General features: G+C 41.7%; 1 protein-coding gene across 4 annotated transcripts in view; it reads right to left on the bottom strand.

The window, feature by feature from the left end:
* Positions 1-22,343, bottom strand: part of RARB (retinoic acid receptor beta) — a 1,138,330-nt gene that overhangs the window by 431,230 nt on the left and 684,757 nt on the right. For all 4 annotated transcript variants that reach the window (XM_070459826.1, XM_070459825.1, XM_070459827.1 and 1 more), the window contains one exon: positions 2,678-3,125. In XM_070459826.1, coding sequence (XP_070315927.1) covers positions 2,678-2,852 — 175 coding nt within the window. In that variant the 5' untranslated portion in view covers positions 2,853-3,125. The remainder of the gene's footprint in view (positions 1-2,677; positions 3,126-22,343) is intronic.

A 22,343-nucleotide genomic window follows, 5' to 3' on the forward strand; every position in this document is an offset into this window, starting at 1 on the left:
TGGACTGCAGACACTCTTCTTCTAAAGTTGGATTATATGAAATCAATATTGGCCAGCTTTGATCTGGAAAACGAGGAGCTGCATGATGAGTCAACTCAGTATTGATGGTATATTGTGCTTTATTAGCAACTGTGAAATGAAGAGAAGGGCCTTGTGTTTATAGGTGATTTGGGGTACAGTCTAGCCCCACTTGTTCAGGGCTTAAGGAACTAGGAGAGCTAACAGTTCTTGTTGGAAACAGCATGATTAGATTTGGGATGAGCTGATTCCTGTCCCAGTGTTCTTATCTCCATAACAGGGGTCAGCAAACTTCTGTAAAAAGCGAGATAGCAGATATTTTAGGATAAATGGGCTATATGGCTTCTATCATTGTAACATGAAAAGAACTATAGATAATATGGGGCTTCCCTGATGGCTCAGAGGGTAAAGAATCTGCCTGCAGTGCAGGAGACCCGAGTTTGATCCCTGGGTAGGGAAATACCCTGGAGAAGGGAATGGCAGCCTGCTCCAGTTTTCTTGCCTGGAGAATTCCATGGACAGAGGAGCCTGGTGGGTTATAGTCCACAAGGTTGCAGGACACAACTGAGCGACTGACACTTTCACTTTCATAGACAATATGTAAACAGATGAGTGTGGCTGTGTTCCAATAAAACTTTATTTACAAAAGCAGGTGGCGGACTGGCTTTGCCCTGCAGGCTGTAGTGTGCCAAGGGCTGCTCTGTAAAATTCTAAAAATATGTGTGAACAGATGGGTGAGGGATTTGTATGTTGATAGCCTGTTCGAGTGTTTGGGGATGCTCATCCAGCATAAAGATCTCATTGTCCTTCAATTTACTCTGCTCTGCATCCTCCTTACAATCAGCAGCCAAAGAAGGTCAACATTGCTGGCATGTGCTGGTGGGTGTATTGGGGCTGCAGCCACCTACGAGTTGGGCTCTCCACCTGCGAGATTAGATCACCCAGGATGGCACTAAAACTCACAACTCCAAGGAGTCCTAACTCCTCGGCTACGTCTACAAAAAATACTTCTGATCTGAGGAAAGGAATGTGTTAGAATGTGTTGTCCATCAGGCTGGCTGTGCTACACGATTAGCTCCTGAGGGGAATTTTAATAGCTTTAACAATCATTTAGTCAGGCCCCTTCATGTGTTCATTGAAAGTAACCGCATTATGCCATTTGCATGTTGGTCGAACAGGGCTTGAACTGGCACGTGGGTCAGCTAGATAGTTCAAATACACCTTTTCTTCCCCATCTCTCTTGATAGCCAAGAAAGTATTCTGCCTACATCTACTTTCGATTTCAACTTGAGAAGCATGGGAAAATGCTATTAAGCAATTTAAAAGACTTTATTGGTCACATGCTTAGGCCAGAAATCCAAAACACAGAAGAGAATTACTATCAGGTCATTCCAAGAAGGAAAATAGATCAGTAAATATCAGGCATGATAGTAGAGTAATTGCAGCCAACATTCCTGCAGTGAGAATCTGTTCATCTGTTCATCCATCTGTCCATCCATTCATCCATCCATCCATCTATCCAAATACCCAGGCATCCAGAAATCCTTCTCCTATGAATTTTGAAGGCACTATACTAAGAGCTGAGGGTTCCCAGTGAGGTGGAGCAAGTTTCCTGCTCCCAGCTAACTAAGGAGGGAGAAATTAAGGAGCAAAGATCACAATATAGCTGACAAATAAATAAATAAAAATAAATATTAAAATAAGTAAAATAAAACTTGCAGCTATCAGAAATGTAATATAAAAATTAATTGTATCACACACACACACAAACACACACGAAGAAAAATGAAGGGAGTAATTTAAAGGAGAAACTTCTAAGAACAAACTAATATTTGAAACAACACCTCGAAAAGCAGCAAAATATGAAATAATCAGCAGGCAGAACTCTGAAGAGTTCCTGCTGAATTAGGAACCCGAAAGAACGTAGGGAAGATGCTGCAGATGCCTGATGCAGCGCTACTGAACCCACTTCCAAAAGGCAGAAGAGCTCGCTGGCTACCACAGCCTGTCTGCAAACAGGCAGAACTATTTTTCTTTAAATCTCATACTATGGGCGCTTTCTATGAATGAGTCACATCAGTTTTAAGATTTCTAAACTGAACTATTTTTATTTTAAAATACTGTATACCCAACATTTTAGAAGTGCACATAAGAAGTGGCTCAAAAACCCAAAAGTGATCAAGGACATTTAAAAAGCTTATGTGGCATGAACTAGTAGTAAAGATCCCTGGGAAGGTGAAAACAATGACAGGTTTTATCTGCACCCAGGAAATGAGTAAGAGATTCAAAAGAAGACCTCGACCCAAATCGATGTTAAAATCAGGATTATCATCGGTGATTTTTATGGCATCATTTCCTAATTCATTGCTCATGTCGTTTATCAAGTGACCACTTTCTTCAGGTGTACTGATCACACCTTTGATCAATATTTCTGTTTACAATTTATCCAATAGAACAAAATACCAATGTGGTTTTGAATGGACCGAATTCTAAGATTCATCATTTATCTGGTTTCAAGTTACCTTTCTGCTGATAGAACCAAAGGTACAGTTCTAGATCCAGAGGAACCAGCACCCAACGCAACGAGAACGCACTGTGGATATGAACCACCCTGCTTTCAGTCAACCAGGAGAAAAGAGAGGATTCCAGCAGTACTTACTTGCAGGTGAAGGGGTGCTGCACCCACTCGGAGGCGGCGGGCCGTGCAGGCCGTGGAGCGGGGGCAGGGAAAGCCCGCCGATGACGGGCGGGAAGAGCAGCGGGTAGGGCGCGGCGGGATAGTGAGTCATGTGTCCGGCCGCCGCGACGTGGCATGCGGGGCTGCTGGTGCTCATGTTCAGGCCTTCACGGGATGGGAGGCGGTTGGGGGCAGGGACGCATCACTCCAGGCCTGGCATCAAAGTGGGCTAGGTCAGCTCGAAGTGAGAGTGGAATCTGAGCTGTGTTTTGGGCCAAAGTCAAGAAGCTTCAGTGGATGACCTTGCTTCCTTCCAGCAGGGTTTCTCTGCCTCTCATTTTGCTGCGCTGATGACAGGAAGGATGCTTTTTGTTCAGCTCAGCTGAAGGCTGGGAAATGCTATCACTTTAAAAGTCCAGAGCTGCTAATCCTATAAGAAAAAATATGTATATACGTATATCACACAGGTCAAAAGTATTTGCTTCTTTATTGTTATTACATGAAAAATCTCTTCTATTAATCTGAGACTCCTAATTCCCAATTGTTCCCCTATCCTCACTACCTTAATTTTCTTAAATTCTCCAATTCTAATGTAGAATAAAACTTCTACACAATTTCAAACTAACCCTGACTGTCTGATATTAAATAACCCCCCTCACCCAACCCTATCTTTCTCCACATTCCTCCCCACCCCCACCCCACCACATCACTTTCCTCCAGGGTACTTACACAGCTCCATGCATTACATGGGGGAGTGTTTATTTCTGTCTACCCCATGAGAATGCATGCACTAGGAGGGCAGAGTTTTTCTCTGTTTTGTTAACAGCTATGCTTTAAGCTCCTATGAGTTCCCTAACAGGAAACAGACTCTCAATGAGTATTTGTTGACTGACTGACTGAGTGAATTTTGTTTCTTACTTCTTTTAGATAAATTTATTGTTTAATGTCCTAATCTCTGTGCTTTCAAGATGTTAGACTTCCAACTTTGGATTTTACGCAGCTGTTTGGAATGACCTACTCAGCAAGATAAGTATCATTGTGAGGGAAAATTATTACCTAGCGAAAGTAAGGAGGAGCCACCACCATTACAGATCCGTGAACGAGTTCAGTATCAGTTCCTCCCTGTAAACTTTCCTGTAGGAGCGCCATCTGTCCGTTGGTACACACAACCATCAGATGCGTTTGTCTGCGCTCAATCATCCATCCATCCGCCCAGTCCTCACTTGCCATTATGTTCCAGTTGCCAGTGTAGGCACTAGAGGCACACAGTGTGGGCCAGTGCTACTGTCCTCTAGTTCTCACAAAGTTTCTAATTTCAACAGCTCCTAACTGAGGTCATGTTGTTACGGACATTCAGTTGCCCTGTTCCCCATGAAGGACACTCCAGGGATACATAGCACTCAGAATTCCTTGGTAGTGAAATAGACTCTAGGGTGAGCTGACAGTGGACTTCATAGGCTCACTTGGGCCCTAATGACCAACAGTCGCTAAAATTCCCAAACTCCAGTGCCCTGTGAATGGCAAGCCCTGAAGTTCAACCGTCTGGCATGAAACAAGAATAGGCTCTCGAGGCCAGCACAGAGTGGTGGCGACGAGCATGACGCAGAGCCAGACCGCCAAGGCGCCAGTCATGGCTCTGTCCCCTTGGACAACTGTCTTGCCCATCAGTAGGTCAGCTTTTATTGTAAAATGGGGGTAATAGCAGAATTGGTTTCAGAGGGGTGTTGTGAGGATGAAATGAAGTAATGAGGTAATATCAAAAGAATACCAGTTCCTGGTGCAGTGTAAATACCAGGTAAAGGATAAACTTTTGGCAATGTTTGCCTTTTTTGTCTGTGTCACCATCAAATAATATGTTTCTGAGAATAAGCTTGCTGAAATGAACTGTGGCTTTGAGGTTAGGGCAGGGAGGAGACCATATCACAGTGTTACCCAGGACCCTATGGGCCTTCCCAGGACAGACCTCTCCCCCATATTCCCTGCTAAGGTACCTGGATAATAGTATCTCATGCATATTTCCTGAATTTTTCAGATACTAAAGTGAAGTCAAAGTCGCTCAGTCATGCCCGACTCTTTGCAACCCCATGGACTATACAGTCCATGGAATTCTCCAGGCCAGAATAGTGGAGTGGGTAGCCTTTCCCTTCTCCAGATCTTCCCGACCCAGGGATTGAACCCAGGGCTCCCGCATTGCGGACAGATTCTTTACCAGCTGAGCCATCAGGGAAGCACTGATATCTGAGCTATCAGCTATCAGGGAAGCCTAGATGCTAAAACCACCACCAAATGGAAGAAATTAACTCCCTGATGATCGTGAGCATGTAGCCCCCAGACCTACTGACCCCTAAGGACTGATCATCCTCAGTCAATCAGGGAATCGTGGTTGAGCTGAGCACATACCCTGAGACATCCCTCCCTCTCCTGGCCTTTAAAAAGGCTTTGCTGAAATTCTTTGAGGAGTTCAGGGTGTTTGGGGCATGAGCCACCTCTTTCCCTTGCTCAGTCCTGCAACAAACCTTTCTCGGCTTCAAACTTCAAGTTTGTTTGGCCTCACTCTGCATCAGACACATGAACTTAGGTCCAGTAACAATGTAAGTCCTGAACAAAGAACATGACGACTAAAATTTCAGTCATGGAAGTAAAGGAGTGAAGGTGAAATGTGAGGAAAGCTGAGAACAAAGACTCATAAGGCTTACTTACTGACTTCCCAGGTTGGTGTCTGCACACCCTGAAATGTTTTGATCTATAATAAAGCCCATTTATTTGTTGACCACACGTCAGGCGCTCCACTTATGAGCTGTAAGTTCTAGCCCATAGTGCAGCCCTAGGAGGCAGTTGTTATGACCCATACTTTAGATAAGAAAACGAAGTCTCAGCGAGTTCAGAGGACTTCCCCCTAAGGTCACAGAACCAGCCCGTGGCTAACAGAGATTCTGCCCCCAGATCTGCTGGCTCGACCTCTGCTCTCTCTTTCTGGCCATTCTGTGCTTACGTCTACTGAGTGCCTGCACTGTCCCAATCGCCCCTACAGAACAAAAAGTCCACGTGCAGCAGTGATGGGAGCGGCTCTCCTCACTCAGGTGACCTTCTCTCTGGGGCCTTGATCCCTGGACTGTTACCATTAAACATGAACATCAGCCACAGGGAGACCAAGGGGTCCCAGGTTCCCCCTGGGCTCCCCTGAGCCTTGCAAAGGAGATGATACCCCTGGCTGACTTATGCCACACACTAAACTCCAACAGTGATGTCCCCCAAAATATCGATATCCTTTTCAAACACAAAACTCAGCTTGTCCCTCTGATGAAAAGAAAGTCAATGGACTATGAGAGGTGAAAGTTTTCAGTGCTTTCTCTTCTAAAAATTACAGACCATCTAATACACTGAAGACTTTATTTTGTAGTTTGTAGTAAATTAATTAGAAAATAAACAATGCCATTTAGTATTTGCTGCATTTCCACTCAATTTGATTTTTAAATCACACACACACACAAAGCCCAGCATTGTTACAAATAGTCTTTTCTATCTCCATTAGACAAACTACATCATTAACTGGTGAAGCTGACAGTTAGCAAACCCACCCATGCAGGGCACAGTTCTTAGATTTTTAAAGCTGTTTGTTTGTTTTTACCAACCGGGGACTATTTCTATTGTTAACAATCCTCCATTTCTCTTTGCTTTCAAACATCGCAGATTTTTAGCACCCTATCTCTCTGGTTGAAAGGTCTTTTATTATGCCTCGGATCTTCTAGAAAAAAACAATGAAAAACAAAAAAACTACTAATACTGATACTAGGAAAAAGAAAAAAAGAAATCAATGTGCCAGGAAAATCCCGCTAGGTTGGTGGAAAATTGTCTGAACAGTCACTGGGTCTATGTTCACATATGTGACTGATTAAGGCTATTCCTGGAAGCAGAGAATTTCCTTTGTTTCAGGCTTTTAGGAAAAAAGATGGTCATTGGTATTAGCAGTGCTTTCTTTCTTCATGCTTGATTTAAGTTTGGGCTCATTGGGTTTTTTTTCTCCCCTTCATCACCTGAGGCAAAGCAAACAGGAGCTGAGATGGCAGAGGGGAAGGAAGTGGGGACTCGGTCAGGGGGTCTTGGATCTAAAACCTATGAGAATCTTGGGTGTCAGTTTTATCATCTGTGAAAGGGGTCAAGAGAAGTAGGTTCTATTAATAAATAAAGCTTCCTTAATTGTGTTGCCCAGAAAGCAAGTGTTTTACATGAAGGTTTTTTAAAAAATGAAACAAAAAAAGGTGAAAATAACAGAGGAGAAAATTAAAAAGAAAGGACTTTAAAATAACTGCTTGCATCGTTAATGCTGGGATGCAATAATCTATCCCTGATACATAGTGGGATGAGAGCAGGTAGTGCCCACCAGCCACTGGGATGATGTACGCCAGGGGATGGCAGGGCTCTTGGGAACAGTTAACGTTTATGTCTGTATCTGTGAGCGCTTATTATTAACACAACACACGACATTTTCTTCAGTTTAACTTGTCCATGCTTTTGTTCAATTAAAAAGTTTTTTAAAAAATTACACTTTAATCATTTCTTGTCACACAATTTACTGGAGGTTGCTTTTGTATGTATTTAAACCTAAGTGAGCATGGAAGCTTCCAGGTTTGTATTTCTAAACATTTAAATTTTATTCTATATAAACATGATGCTTACATAATGATCTTTTAAAAAATCCCCTAGTTCCTTTAGAACAGTGTGGTTCTCGAAGCAGAGTCCCTGAACCAGCACATAAGTAATTATCTGGACACTTACTGAAAATGTAGATTTTCCAGGCCCCACCCAAGGCCTACAGAGTCAGAAAGGCTGCAGTGGGCCAAGCAATCTGTGTCTTAACAAACCCTCCAGATGATTCTGATGTAGCTAAAATTTGAGGACGCTGCTCTAGATATGAGGCTGGCAAATTTCTTGTGTAAAGAAAGTAAACATTTTAGATTTCAGGCCATATATAGTCTCTGTCACAGTCACTCAACTCTGCTTTTGTACAAACTATGTGTGGCAGAAAAGCAGCCACAGACAATCCATAAACAGATGGGTGTGGCTTTGTTCCCATGCATTATTATTTACAAAACAGTCTGCTGAATTTGGCCCATAGACCACAGCTTGTGGACTCCTGCTGTAGATGAACAAAAAATGTGAGAGCTGTCATAACGGACATGCCTTGGGACTAGGTCAAATGCCTTCTTTGTTGCTGTTTGAGTCACTAAGTTGTTTCTGACTCTTGCAATGTCCATGGGATTTCCCAGGCAAGACTACTGGAATGGGTTGACATTTCTTTCTCCAGGGGATTGTCCTGATCCGGGGATGGAACCCATGTCTCCTGCACTGGCAGGCAGATTCTTTATCATGGGGCCATCAATGTCAATGAGCTCAAATGTCTTCTACTAATAAATAAATAAATAAAGGGATTTGACCAGTCTTAGCTAAGCACCTACAGGCATATTGAATAACTAAAAATGCTAGTTAATGCCTTGATGACTTTGTATGCACTTTCTTGAAGACTCCAAGTTGGAGTCAGAACTCTTAGTGGAGTCCACAAAGCCAAACGCTTTAACGTGGTGGTGAGAGGTGTTAATTTTACACACTACTGCTTTCAAGTGTAATCCACATAACAAAACAGGCAAGATTTTTGGAGAAAACGTATTTATTTCCTCCTACTGAAATTTAAAATATAAAATTCACACACATAAAATACAAAAAATATAGGCAGACATGAACATAAGATAGATTTTTAAATTACTTGTGATAAAGAACAGAAAACTCTCCTGTATTTCTGCAGCTGATTTAGAGTTTCTTGTAGGGGAAATCTTTGCATTGATAGACAACAACATGCATATTGCTTCTTTTCCCACTGTATTTGAGCTCAAACCTCCCTATTTATTTAAAACATTGGTTTCAGGTAATGCCACTCGAAATTTCTCAAATACATTTGGCCAAGTACCTGTTTTCAGCAAAAATGCTAAACTCAGCACAAATCCTGTGAGCTGCTTTGCTGCTCCTCTTGATAGAAAGGAAACACGGCTGTAAAGAAGTCAGCTTTACACGCCTGGTAGTTTTCCAGTCTTTCTGATATCTGTCATCTTCAGCAAAAATATTACTGATGCAATTACATTCAACTTAACCCAAAGGGAAGCCACAGTGAATAACTTGAATGTGGCCAAAAAAATTAAAGGGTATTTCTTTCATCCTTTTAATTGTGTCTAGGAAGGAAAGATATGGAAGCGAGTCATTCAGAGGGAACAGTGCAGTCGAAGGAGGCCATCAGAACAACCAGTGATCAGAGTGAGATCTGAATCCCTCTCTGCACCAGGAGGTGCTCATTTGGCACGTTAAGGTCTGTCTTTAAAAGCATATACAAAATATCCCTGTGTTCCCTTCTAGGGCACATTTATAAGATTCCATCTGCTAAAGAAATATGACTTTCAGAAAATAATAGGCAAAAATATGTTAGAATGTATAAAACTCTAAGATTTTAATCTTATAAATTACGAGAACAGGAATGTAAATATAAGTTTTAGGGCATCAACTCTCTACCCAAAGCTGTTACATACACTTCGGAGGAGACAGCTTTCACCAAAGGTATTTCCACACAGATTCCAAAAACATAAGGTAAAATATGTACAGGCCCAAATGTCTGTGGGATGACTGCTTGTTTTTCAGAAAAGTGGCAGCAAGCTACTCCTTGCACAAAGTTTTCAGTGCAAGAAACACGAGGCAGAGAGGAATGCAGAATGAAAATACTGGTAGCAACAGAGATAAAAGGAAATACAATAGCTATAATTGTACTTCTAAAGTTATCTTTTTAAAGACTCACGACAGTATATTACTTTCAGATGTACAGTGCAGTAATTTGATATTTTTATATATTATACTTCATACAAAGCTGTTATAAGATATTGACCACATTCCCTCTGTTCTACATTACAGCCTATAACTTATTTATTTTTATATTTAGTAGTTTGTACCTATCAGTCCTCTTCATCTATTTTGTCCTTCTGTGCAACCCTCTCCCTTCTGGTGATCACTGGTGTGTTCTCTGTATCTTTTGGTCTATTTCTCTTTTGTTATACTTGTTCATTTGTTATATATCTTAGAGTCCATATATAAGTGAAAACATAGTGCATCTGTTCACCTTTGTCCGTTTTATTTCACCAGGTATAATATCCTCCAGAAATATCCATGTTGTTGCAGGTGGAAAAATTCCTTTCTTCTTATAATTAATATTCCATTATATATATGTATATTCCCTTTTTTTTCCATTTATTTTTATTAGTTGGAGGCTAATTACTTTACATCATTACAGTAGTTTTTGTTATACATTGAAATGAATTAGCCATGGATTTACATGTATTCCCCATCCCAGTCCCCCCTCCCACCTCCCTCTCCACCCGATCCCTCTGGGTCTTCCCAGTGCACCAGGCCCGAGCACTTGTCTCATGCACCCAACCTGGGCTGGTTATCTGTTTCACCCTAGATAATATACATGTTTCGATGCTGTTCTCTTGAAACATCCCACCCTCGCCTTCTCCCAGAGTCCACAAGTCTGTTCTATACATCTGAGTCTCTTTTTCTGTTTTGGATATAGGGTTATCGTTACCATCTTTCTAAAGTCCATATATATGTGTTAGTATACTGTAATGGTCTTTATCTTTCTGGCTTACTTCGCTCTGTATAATGGGCTCCAGTTTCATCCATCTCATTAGAACTGATTCAAATGAATTCTTTTTAATGGCTGAGTAATATTCCATGGTGTCTATGTACCACAGTTTCCTCATCCATTCGTCTGCTGATGGGCATCTGGGTTGCTTCCATGTCCTGGCTATGATAAACAGTGCTGTGATGAACATTGGGGTGCATGTGTCTCTTTCAGATCTGGTTTCCTCAGTGTGCAGGCCCAGAAGTGGGATTGCTGGGTCATATGGCAGTTCTATTTCCAGCTTTTTAAGAAATCTCCACACTGTTCTCCATAGTGGCTGTACTAATTTGCATTCCCACCAACAGTGTAAGAGGGTTCCCTTTTCTCCACACCCTCTCCAGCATTTATTGCTTGTAGACTTTTGGATAGCAGCCATCCTGACTGGCATATAATGGTACCTCATTGTGGTTTTGATTTGCATTTCTCTGATAATGAGTGATGTTGAGCATCTTTTCATGTGTTTGTTAGCCATCTGTATGTCTTCCTTGGAGAAATGTCTGTTGAGTTCTTTGGCCCATTTTTTGATTGGGTCATTTATTTTTCTGGAGTTGAGCTGCAGGAGTTGCTTGTATATTTTTGAGATTAATCCTTTGTCTGTTGCTTTGTTTGCTATTATTTTCTCCCAATCTGAGGGCTGTCTTTTCACCTTGCTTATAGTTTCCTTTGTTGTGCAAAAGCTTTTAAGTTTCATTAGGTCCCATTTGTTTATTTTTGCTTTTATTTCTAAAATTCTGGGATGTGGGTCATAGAGGATCCTGCTGTGATTTATGTCGGAGAGTGTTTTGCCTATGTTCTCCTCTAGGAGTTTTATAGTTTCTGGTCTTACATTTAGATCTTTAATCCATTTTGAGTTTATTTTTGTGTATGGTATTAGAAAGTGTTCTAGTTTCATTCTTTTACAAGTGGTTGACCAGTTTTTCCAGCACCACTTGTTAAAGAGGTTGTCTTTTTTCCATTGTATATCCTTGTCTCCTTTGTCGAAGATAAGGTGACCATAGGTTCGTGGATTTATCTCTGGGCTTTCTATTCTGTTCCATTGATCTATATTTCTGTCTTTGTGCCAGTACCATACTGTCTTGATGACTGTGGCTTTGTAGTAGAGTCTGAAGTCAGGCAGATTGATTCCTCCAGTTCCATTCTTCTTTCTGAGGATTACTTTGGCTATTTGAGGTTTTTTGTAATGAGGTACCATTACACGCCAGTCAGGATGGCTGCTATCCAAAAGTCTACAAGCAATAAATGCTGGAGAGGGTGTGGAGAAAAGGGACCCTCTTACACTGTTGGTGGCAACGCAAATTAGTACAGCCACTATGGAAAACAGTGTGGAGATTTCTTAAAAAGCTGGAAATAGAACTGCCATATGACCCAGCAATCCCACTTCTGGGCATACACACCGAGGAAACCAGATCTGAAAGAGACACGTGCACCCCAATGTTCATCGCAGCACTGTTTATCATAGCCAGGACATGGAAGCAACCCAGATGCCCATCAGCAGACGAATGGATGAGGAAACTGTGGTACATATACACCATGGAATATTACTCAGCCATTAAAAAGAATTCATTTGAATCAGTTCTAATGAGATGGATGAAACTGGAGCCCATTATACAGAGCGAAGTAAGCCAGAAAGATAAAGACCATTACAGTATACTAACACATATATATGGACTTTAGAAAGATGGTAACGATAACTCTATATGCAAAACAGAAAAAGAAACTCAGATATATAGAACAGACCTGTGGACTCTGGGAGAAGGCGAGGGTGGGATGTTTCAAGAGAACAGCATCGAAACATGTATATTATCTAGGGTGAAACAGATAACCAGCCCAGGTTGGGTGCATGAGACAAGTGCTCGGGCCTGGTGCACTGGGAAGACCCAGAGGGATCAGGTGGAGAGGGAGGTGGGAGGGGGGACCGGGATGGGGAATACATGTAAATCCATGGCTAATTCATTTCAATGTATGACAAAAACCACTGCAATGATGTAAAGTAATTAGCCTCCAACTAATAAAAATAAATGAAAAAAAAAAAAAAGCAATCTCTCCTAAGGATGAAGAATAGCCACCTTCCTAAATAAACAAATGCCTTATATCCAGACAAAATCACAATCCAAAAAGATACATTCACCCTTATGTTCACAGCATCGCTTTTCACAATAGTCAAAACCTGCAAGCAACCTAAATGTCTGTTGACAGAGGAATGGATAAGAAGATATGGTCCACATATACAATGGAATGGGTACTTTGCCATAAATAGAATGAAATAATGACATCTGCAGCAAATGGATGGACTTGGAGATAATCATACTAAGTGAAGTGAGTCAGACAGAGAAAGACAAATACCATATGATATCACTTATATGTGGAATCTAAAACAGGACACAAATGAACCTCTCTATCAAACAGAAGCAGAATCATGGACACAGAGAACAGACTGGGGTCACCAAGGGGGGCAGAGCTGGAGGGGTCAGGGACTGGGATGCTGGGGTCAGACGTAAGCTACTGGATGCACAGCAGATAAGCAGCAAGACCCTACTATACAGCACAGAGATCTGTATTCAGTATCCCCTAAAAAAGCATAATGGGAAAGATTACAGAAAGGTGAATGTACATACATATATATGTGCATAACTGAATCACTCTGATGTACAGCAGAAACTAACACAACACGGCAAATTAACTACACTTCAATAAATAAACTAGGCAATTACAAAAAGAATCCAAAGACACTTTGATCATGAGTAGCACTGTTAAAGTAAGGTCTACATCTTCTCAAAGAAGCATCTTTTGAAACCAGTAACACATTTTAATACGTAACAGAGTTTATAAGGGATTGTGATATAGTAAGAACTGAGCCATGACACTGTTATAAAGGGACATTTTTAAACAATTACCATTTTAATAATCACATCATTCTAATTATTGAAGCATGACTTGGTTTTATGTATGATAGATACGAAGTGATGGTGTGATCTCCCAGGTGAAATTATGGTAGCCCACTCCTCAGGACAGAGTTAGGAGAAGGGAAATCTGTCAGAAAATACAGCAGTATTATCTTGCTAGTTTGGCTGGTAATGCACGAACTGTAACGTTTCTTAGCTGTGTATATGGTTGGGGAAGAAACTGTGTGTTCAAATATCACATGATGGGGGAAAATGCCATCATGTGATATTAAATCCTGTTAAAAAATTGTTAAAATTGTTAAATTCTCTTGAAATAAAAAAAATCCACATTTTTGAAAAGATTTTAATTCAAAATGTGTCTAATTATAGAGATTGTAAATCAATGAGAATCTGTGGCATCAGTTCCAGAATGTGTAATTAAAACTGGAAGGTTCACTGCTTTATGAATTCACACCTTGAAAACAAACAGGTGAGTCTTATTCCAGGAAACAAATGATAATAAAGCTAATGTATTGGGTTGGCCAAAATGTCCATTTGGCTTCTTCCGTAGGATGGCTCTAGTAGCGCTTAGTCGTCTATTAACTTCATTTGAAGCAGTTTTGTTAGATTATATTGTGACGGCTGTCATATCCACGTGCATTAAAAAGAAATAACATCAAATTTGGTGGAGTTTTGGGTAGCCATTTGGATACTGAAGATGAAAGAAAAAAGCAACCTTTCTGGCATATTATGCTTTATTATTTTAAGAAAGGTAAAAATGCAACTTAAATGCCAAAAAAGATTTGTGCAGTGTATGGAAAAGATGCTGAGGCTGATCAAACATGTCAAAACTGGTTTGCGATGTTTTGTGCTGGAGGTATCTTGCTGGATGATGCTCCATGATCGGGTAGACCAGCTGAGGTTGATAGTGATCAAATCAAGGTATTGAGAATGATCAATGTTATACCATGCGGGGGATAGCTGACATATTCCAAATATCCAAATTAAGCTTTGAATATCATTTGCACCACCTTGGTTATGTTCATTGTTACGTTGTTTGGATTTCTCATAAGTTAAGCAAAAGAAACCTTCTTGACCTACTTCTGCATGTGATTCTTTAAACACAATGAAAATGTTCCATTTTAAAAACAAGTTGTGATGGGTGATGAAAAGTGGAGACTGTGCAATAATATGGGATGGAAGAGGTCATGGGGCAAGCAGAATGAATCTCCACCAGCCACACCACGGGCCGGTCTTCCTCCAAAGAAGGGGACATTGTATATGTGGTGAGATTGGAAGAGAGTCCTCTGTTATGGGCTCCTTCCAGAAAGCCAAATGATTAATTCCAACAAGTACAGCTCCCAGTTAGGCTAACTGAAAGCAGTCAGGCAGTCAGTTCAGTCTCTCAATCATGTCCAGAGTTTGTGACCCCATGGACTGCAGCACGCCAGGCTTCCCTATCCATAGCCAACATCCAGAGCTTGCTCAAATTCATGTTCATCAAGTTGGTGATGCCACCCAGCCATCTCATCCTCTGTTGTCCCCTTCTCCTCCTGCCTTTAATCTTTCCCAGCATCAGGGTCTTTTCCAATGAGTCAGCTCTTCACATCAGGTGGCCAAAGTATTAGAGCTTCAGCATCAGCATCAGTCCTTCCAATGAATATTCAGGACTGATTTCCTTTAGGATGGACTGGTTGGATCTCCTTGCAGTCCAAGGCACTCTCAAGAGTCTTCTCCAATACCACAGTTCAAAAGCATCAATTCTTCAGCATTCAGCTTTCTTTATGGTCCAGCTCTCACATCCATACATGACTACCGGAAAAACCATAGCTTTGACTAGAAGGACCTTTGTTGGCAAAGTAATGTCTCTGCTTTTTAATGTACTGTCTAGATTGGTCATAGCTTTTCTTCTAAGGAGCAAGTGTCTTTTATTATCATGGCTGCAGTCACCATCTGTAGTGATTTTGGAGTCCAAGAAAATAAAATCTGTCACTATTTACATTGTTTCCCATGAAAATATTTGCCATGAAGTGATGGGACTGGATGCCATGATCTTCCTTTTTTGAATGTTGAGTTTTAAGCCAGCTTTTTCACTCTAATCTTTTACTTTGATCTATAGGCTCTTTAGTTCCTCTTTGCTTTCTGCTGTAAGGGTATTAAATCATAAATCCATTAGGATAATACAGTAGAAGTGACAGATGATCCAAGGGATTAGATCTGATAGACAGAGTGCCTGAGGAACTATGGACAGAGTTTTATAACATTGGTGCAGGAGGCTGGGATCAAAACCATCCCTAAGAAAAAGAAATGCAAAAAGGCAAAGTGGTTGTCTGAGGAGGTCTGACAAATAGCTCAGAAAAGAAGAGAAGCAAAAGGCAAAGGAAAAAAGGAAAGATACACCCATCTGAAAGCAGAATTCCAAAAAATAACAAGGAGAGATATGAAAGACTTCCTCAGTGATCAGGCAAAGAAATAGAAGAAAACAACTGAATGGGCAAGACTGGAGATCTCTTCAAGAAAATTAGAGATAGCAAGGGAGCAATCCATGCACAGTAAGATGGGCACAATAAAGGACAGAAATGGTATGGACCTAACAGAAGCAGAAGCTATTAAGAAGAGGTGGCAAGAATACACAGAAGAACCGTACAAAAAAGATCTTTAGGACCCACATAACCACGACGGTGTGATCATTTACCTAGAGCCAGACACCCTGGAATGAGAAGCCAAATGGGCCTTAGGAAGCATCACTACAAACAAAGTTAGTGGAGGTGATGGAATTCCAGCTCAGTTATTTCAAATCCTGAAAGATGATGCTGTGGAAGTGCTACACTCAATATGCCAGCAAATTTTGAAAACTCAGCAATGGTCACAGGACTGGAAAAGGTCAGTTTTCACTCCAAGCCCAAAGAAATGCAATCCCAAAGAATGTTCAAACTACCGCACAATTGCACTCATCTCTCACACTAGCAAAGTAATGCTCAAAATTCTCCAAGCCAGGCTTCAACAATGTATGAATTGAGAACTTTCAGATGTTCAAGCTGGATTTAGAAAAGGCAGAGGAACCAGAGATCAAATTGCCAACATCCATCGGATCATAGAAAAAGCAAGAGAATTCTAGAAAATCATCTACTTCTGCTCTATTGACTATGCCAAAGCCTTTGACTGTGTGGATCACAACAAACTGTGGGAAATTCTTAAAGAGACGGGAATGCCAGACTACCTTACCTGCCTCCTGAGAAATCTTTATGCAGGTCAAGAAGCAACAGTTAGAACCGGACAAGGACCAAGGATTGGTTCCAAATTGGGAAAGGATTATGTCCAGGTTATATATTTTCACTCTGTTTATCTAACTTATATGCAGAGTACATCATGAGAAATGCTGGGCTGGATGAAGCACAAGCTGGAATCAAGATTGCTGGGAGAAATATCAATAACCTCAGATATGCCAATGATACCACCCTTATGGCAGAAAGTGAAGATGATCTAAAGAGCCTTTTGATGAAAGTGAGAGAGGAGAGGGAAAAAGGTACTCAATGTAAAGCATCCAGAATTAGTCAGCAGAAACTTGTATTATCAATGAGGACAATACAAGAATGCCTATTTCTTTAATGACCAGGCAAAAAGTGTTACTGTTTGGTTGGGAAGTTCTGATTCACCCACTATATCCCCAGATATTGCACCTGCAGATGTCCACTTATTTTGGGCTTTATAAATTTCTCTTAATGGAAAAAATTTCAATTTCCTGGAAGACAGTAAAAGGCACCTGGAATAGCTATTTACTCAAAAAGGTAAAAAGTTTTGGGAAGATGGAATTATGAAGCTTTTGAAAAAAAACGGCAGAAGGTAGTGGGACAAAATGGTGAATGCATTGTTCAATAAAGTTCTTGGTGAAAGTGAAAAATGTGTCTTTATATTTTTACTGAATAAACTTAAGGAGCACTTTGGCTAATCTTAAGAAGCAAAGAGTGAAGTCTGAGTGTCGCCGAGTCTCAATTTCCTGATTTACCACATGAGAACAATAACCAGACTTAGTTCACAAATCTGTGACAAGGAACGAGTCAACGTACGTAAAGTTCTCAAAACTGTGGCACCTAGGAAGCATTAATTATTCTTAATGCTGCTGAGACCATGAAAATGCCTGATAGCTTTAAGCATTATTTTGATCAATTGACTAAGCCAGAGCAGAACAACACCTACTGTTTCCTCATACTTATTTTTAGCAAATCATCTTTTCTTCTATGCTGTTTATCCACCTATCTAAGCATATCAGATGCATGTTTTAATACATAAATATCCATTCTTTTTTAAAAGTCAAATTTCTTAAAAGTCAATTTAGGAAATTTCTTAGGGAAATGACAGATGTATGAAAATGGTCCTTATTTCCTACTCACTGATTTTACAAGCTCCTGCCACAGTCTATAGACAGACCGGCTCCAGCTTTTCTGTGGCCCAGCCAGCCAGGGCTCTGACTGGAAGGCCTGCCACATTCTTAACTATTGTGTCAGTCCAGCAATTTGTGAGAGGCAGCACCTCCTTTAGCCCTGTTCTCGTTAAGACTCATCCTGTTTTTCTATCACTTAAACTCTATTTTCAGGAGCAAAAAAAAAAAAAAAAAAAAAAGAATCAGCCTAAAAATTCCTCTGGGCCAAAACACAGCCTTGGGCATCTTATGCTAAAAAGGACTGGCAAAATCTGGCCGAGGCAGTTTCTGAATCTGTTGTAGGGATGAGAGCATCTCCATTTAGACTGTGTGTATTTTTGTAACTGTTTAATTCTTTCTTTGTGGACAAGCACTTTAAAATCAAAATGAAAAATTAATGAAAACTCCAAATGCCTTTTTTTTTCCCCCAGTTGGTGCAAGAATCTGTGTAATTGGAGGGAGTCACTTAAAACGAAGGAAAATGAACAGTGAGAAAACTCTTGCTGGTGATGTGAGTGAATGGCCGCATTTCCATGACATTTTACTGCATCCACTCAAACAGATGGGATTCCAGAGCTAACTGGCCTCCGTTGAGATGAATGAGATTCCACAACTATTAGCACATTGGCATAGAAATGGGCCAGATTCAGTTGCAGAGGCATTCTTACAGGAACAAAGAAGATCACAAAGCTATCCTGTCTCCAGCGCCCATCAATACAGATCCATTTGTTATAGGATCCCATTCATTCAAGCTCAGGCTACACTCAATATCATATGACACTCTGCTTCGGACGCTGCATGGAAATCCCGAGGATCTGATCAGCTATTAACCACTACTGACGCTGATGTGGCAGGTTTGGCTACAGAAGACCAAACAGCAGTCCCACAAGTCGGTGATGCGAGTCAAAAAAAAAGAAGCACCAGGCGAAAATCAAACACACAGAGAAAAAGCCGATTCATGGATAAGCAAATGCACTAAGGCCTCCTGGGTTGGCAAAGGTCACCCAAGACATTGAAATTCAATGAAGGGGGTTTTAAGTTGAGGAAAACAGGCAAGCACCAGGGAACCGTCCTGTAAAAAGGCTGGGGAGCCAGGCCCTTTTTCCGATAGAAAGGAGCCAGCATGGGGCACGCCTTGCAGATGGACGGGGCTGGCGCACAGCCTGCAGAGCACATCTGGCACACAGGTGTGTGGCCTGGGATCCTTCAGCCAGACATCAGTGGTCATGAGCAGAGTCCTATTGCTATCTGGGGTGAAAAGCAAGAGAATCATAGCTGAAAGATGCTTATGTTTCCAAAAAAAAAAAGTGTATGGGCTCCTGCCAAAACAGTCTTCCTCTAGCAGATTATATTTTTAATCCACCTACTTAATTAACTAGCTCCTCGGTGGATCAAATGATGTTAGTGAGTTAGAGTAATATTGCCACTGGAGCGGCCATTTAATTCTGGCAACTCTAAAGCAAATTATTCCATAAATGGATAGTTTATTCAATTGTGTTCAGTTCCAATTCAATTCTGAGCCCCTTCTATGACCAAAGCACTGAGCTAGACCCGTCGGGGAACAGAGTGAGGGAGGAACCATCCCTGCCCACAATCTAACAAGGGAATGGTGACTGCTAAGCGAATTATATCAATATAATGCAAATCAAGTGTATGGGTAGGGGGAGGTGGGAGTGGAAGGGAAGAAACCTGTCAAAGGAGGGAGGGGTTACCTCGTGTGTAGGAAAGCAGAGAAGATTTGATGGAGTGGAGACCATGCAAGATGAACACTGAGAGGCCCAAGAAAGGAATTCAGCAGACAGAGATACGGAGAGTAGCAATTGTGTAGATAGGATATAAAATATATTTTGTAGAGAGAACCCGGTGATAAAAATCTAAACTAGAAGATGGCAATTAGAATGGGTAGAAGGGTAGTGAATGCAAGAAGGATATAATTTAACAAGTGACTGGATGACTTGGGCAAGTTTCATGAATGATTGGGCTTCCTAGGTGGTGCTAGTGGTAAAGAACCCACCTGCCAATGCAGAAGACGTAAGAGACACATGTTTGATCCCTGGGTCAGGAAGATCCCTGGAAGAGGGCAAGGCAACCCACTCCAGTATCCTTGCCTGGAGAAGCCCATGGACAGAGAAGCCTGGTGCTTACAGTCCATAGGACTGCCAACAGCTGGACAGCACTGAAGCGACAGCACGCACGCACGCACATGAATGATTGCCTTGTGATAGGTTCTACGCTGGGGTGCTAGGATATGAAAAGACACACTCAGGCCACACATACTCCCAAAGCGGTTTACAGCCTAGGGGGGACTATCAAAACCCATTAGAGTTTGTGTCATCCTCCGAGAGAGGAATGTACCTCACATCATGGGAACACGGAGGAGGGTACCTCAAGCAACCCAGAGCTGGTGGGGGAAGGGTGACAAGTGAGCTGGAGGCAGGTCCCCTGCACAGAATAGGGGAAGTGCAGAGGGTCAGCCAGAGCATCGCGTCACCGGGTCAGATGGGCCTGGAAAGGAAGGAACTCGATGGAGGAGGCCCTGAACACACTGCTATGGAGACTGGGCTGTTCTCCCAAGGGAAATGACCAGCAAGTCATCAGCAGGTTTGAAGAAGGGGCGAGACATCATCAGTCTTTGACATTGGTGTCAAAGGCTGAAGGCTGGACAACTACACAAGAGATGATGGCCATGGTCACCCTGAGACGGGTCCATGGCCGTGAGACACCCAAAGGCTACCGTGGAGCAGAATAGATAGAATGAGACCTGGACTGGACACAGGGCATTCAAGACAGTAAAGAGTCAAGGTCAACTCCAGAATCCTGGTTTCAGAAGCGAAGCGGCTGATGGCACCCTTCACCGAGATGGGGACCTAGCAGGAGCGACAGGCTTCAAGGAGGAGGGATGCAGCTTTGGGTGAGTTAACCTGAAGTGGCACATATCAGCTGAGATGTTCGTGAGATGTTTAAACAAGCCAAAATCCCAGAGAAAATGGAATAAAAAAGGTATCTCTAATTGTGCACCCCAACATGACTGGCCCCTTAAAAATCAGTATGACCATAGAACAGAGTAACTTAGAACCAATGGAAACAAAGGGAAAGGTGTACAAAGATAAACCCGCCAATGCAAAAGGCTTTCCTGTAGTGTGGGTTCTCTACACTCTCTTAGCTCTTTACAGACACAGTCCTAGAGGCTCGCTGAACATCACAGGTTCCGGGCTCTGATTTGCTGAGCTCTGGGATTTGTAAGAGCTTAGTCAGTAATCACGAGGGACAAGCATACAACACTGGGCAAAACAAGGGGTCTCAAGGCAGACACAGCCTTGTGCCTAGCGTCCCAGACGCTACTCATGCGGTCGATGTGACACAGATGCAAGTGACCAGAACACACCATGGAACCTGCCTGGGGGTGAACAGCGAACAGAGCACCACGGTGGTTTGGAGCAAGGTGGGCGTGAGACCAAGTCAAAGTGAACAACGGGTGACAGTACTGAGCCGGTCCTATTCAATTTTTGGTATTTTCTTCCACTGTGGATTTTTTGCATTAATTTTGATTTTTTTTTTTAAAGAAAAATGCTGCATTAAAGGTATCAGCTTGGTTGCTGAGTTTTCTGGTGCCCCCTTAGACTGTGTGCCTGAGGGGAGCACCCTTCTTGCCCCATTCCAGCCCTGGGTCACAAATTATCTGTAATTCAGACAAAGGAGACAAACATCCAGGAGTCATCAAGGTCAAATCATGACTTCCCCTTCCTAAAATAACTCCAGCTTTGAATTATTTTTCATCCCTTTCATGAACAGAGCTGCCTCCTCAAAACAGTTCAACCAACAGCTATAAGGAGGGCTTTCCTTTTGGGCAAATCCTCTATGGCGAACCACCAGGAGAAAGATGATATTAGTAATTAACTGAGACTTTACATTTTGCTTCAACTCAGGATCATTTCCAATTTAACATAAGTACATATTTTGATTTCCCTCAAAAGTATGTCTTCCCTCCAACCCCTAACAGATCCTTGCATTTCAGAACCCAACAAAAATATTCTGAACAAACAAAGAAACTTGGAGTTTGCTGACTCCTCGGTGGGACCCCAGCTCCCTGGGGAGAGGAGCTCTTCCACAGGTGCCCTGCTCTCTCCGCAGTGCTCAGGTCTGGGTGGTCAGGCCACAGATGGTACTCAACACAGGCTGACCCAAGGTTCTTAACAAGTACACTGATCAAAACAGGTTATTTAAGAGAAGATATTCACATTGTTTAATTACAGCCATATATGTGTTTTCATCACTGTTTTATATCAGCCTGATGCCCACAGAAACTAAAGGCATGACTTTCCAACCTTAACCGTATTGCATCGTCACCTTCTGGCCAGTCCTTTGGTAAAAGCAGAAGTTGTACAAATGGATTTGAGTTCAGATTACTTTATACTCAGTGACGAACTCACCTCTGTGTGCTCTTAGTAGGGACTGAAATTTAGAGCCACATTTTGGAGGACAGACTGTGATATTTCTTTTTTGAACTGGTATCTTTTTCTTTATTAGAGTACAGTTGATTTACAATGTTTGGTTAGTTTCAGGTGTACACAATAAAGTGATTCAGTTACAGCCATACATATATAAATGTGTGTGTGTGTGTATGTATAT

Source organism: Odocoileus virginianus, chromosome 32, assembly GCF_023699985.2.
Source record: "Odocoileus virginianus isolate 20LAN1187 ecotype Illinois chromosome 32, Ovbor_1.2, whole genome shotgun sequence".
In the NCBI taxonomy this organism is placed as follows: Eukaryota; Metazoa; Chordata; class Mammalia; order Artiodactyla; family Cervidae; genus Odocoileus; species Odocoileus virginianus.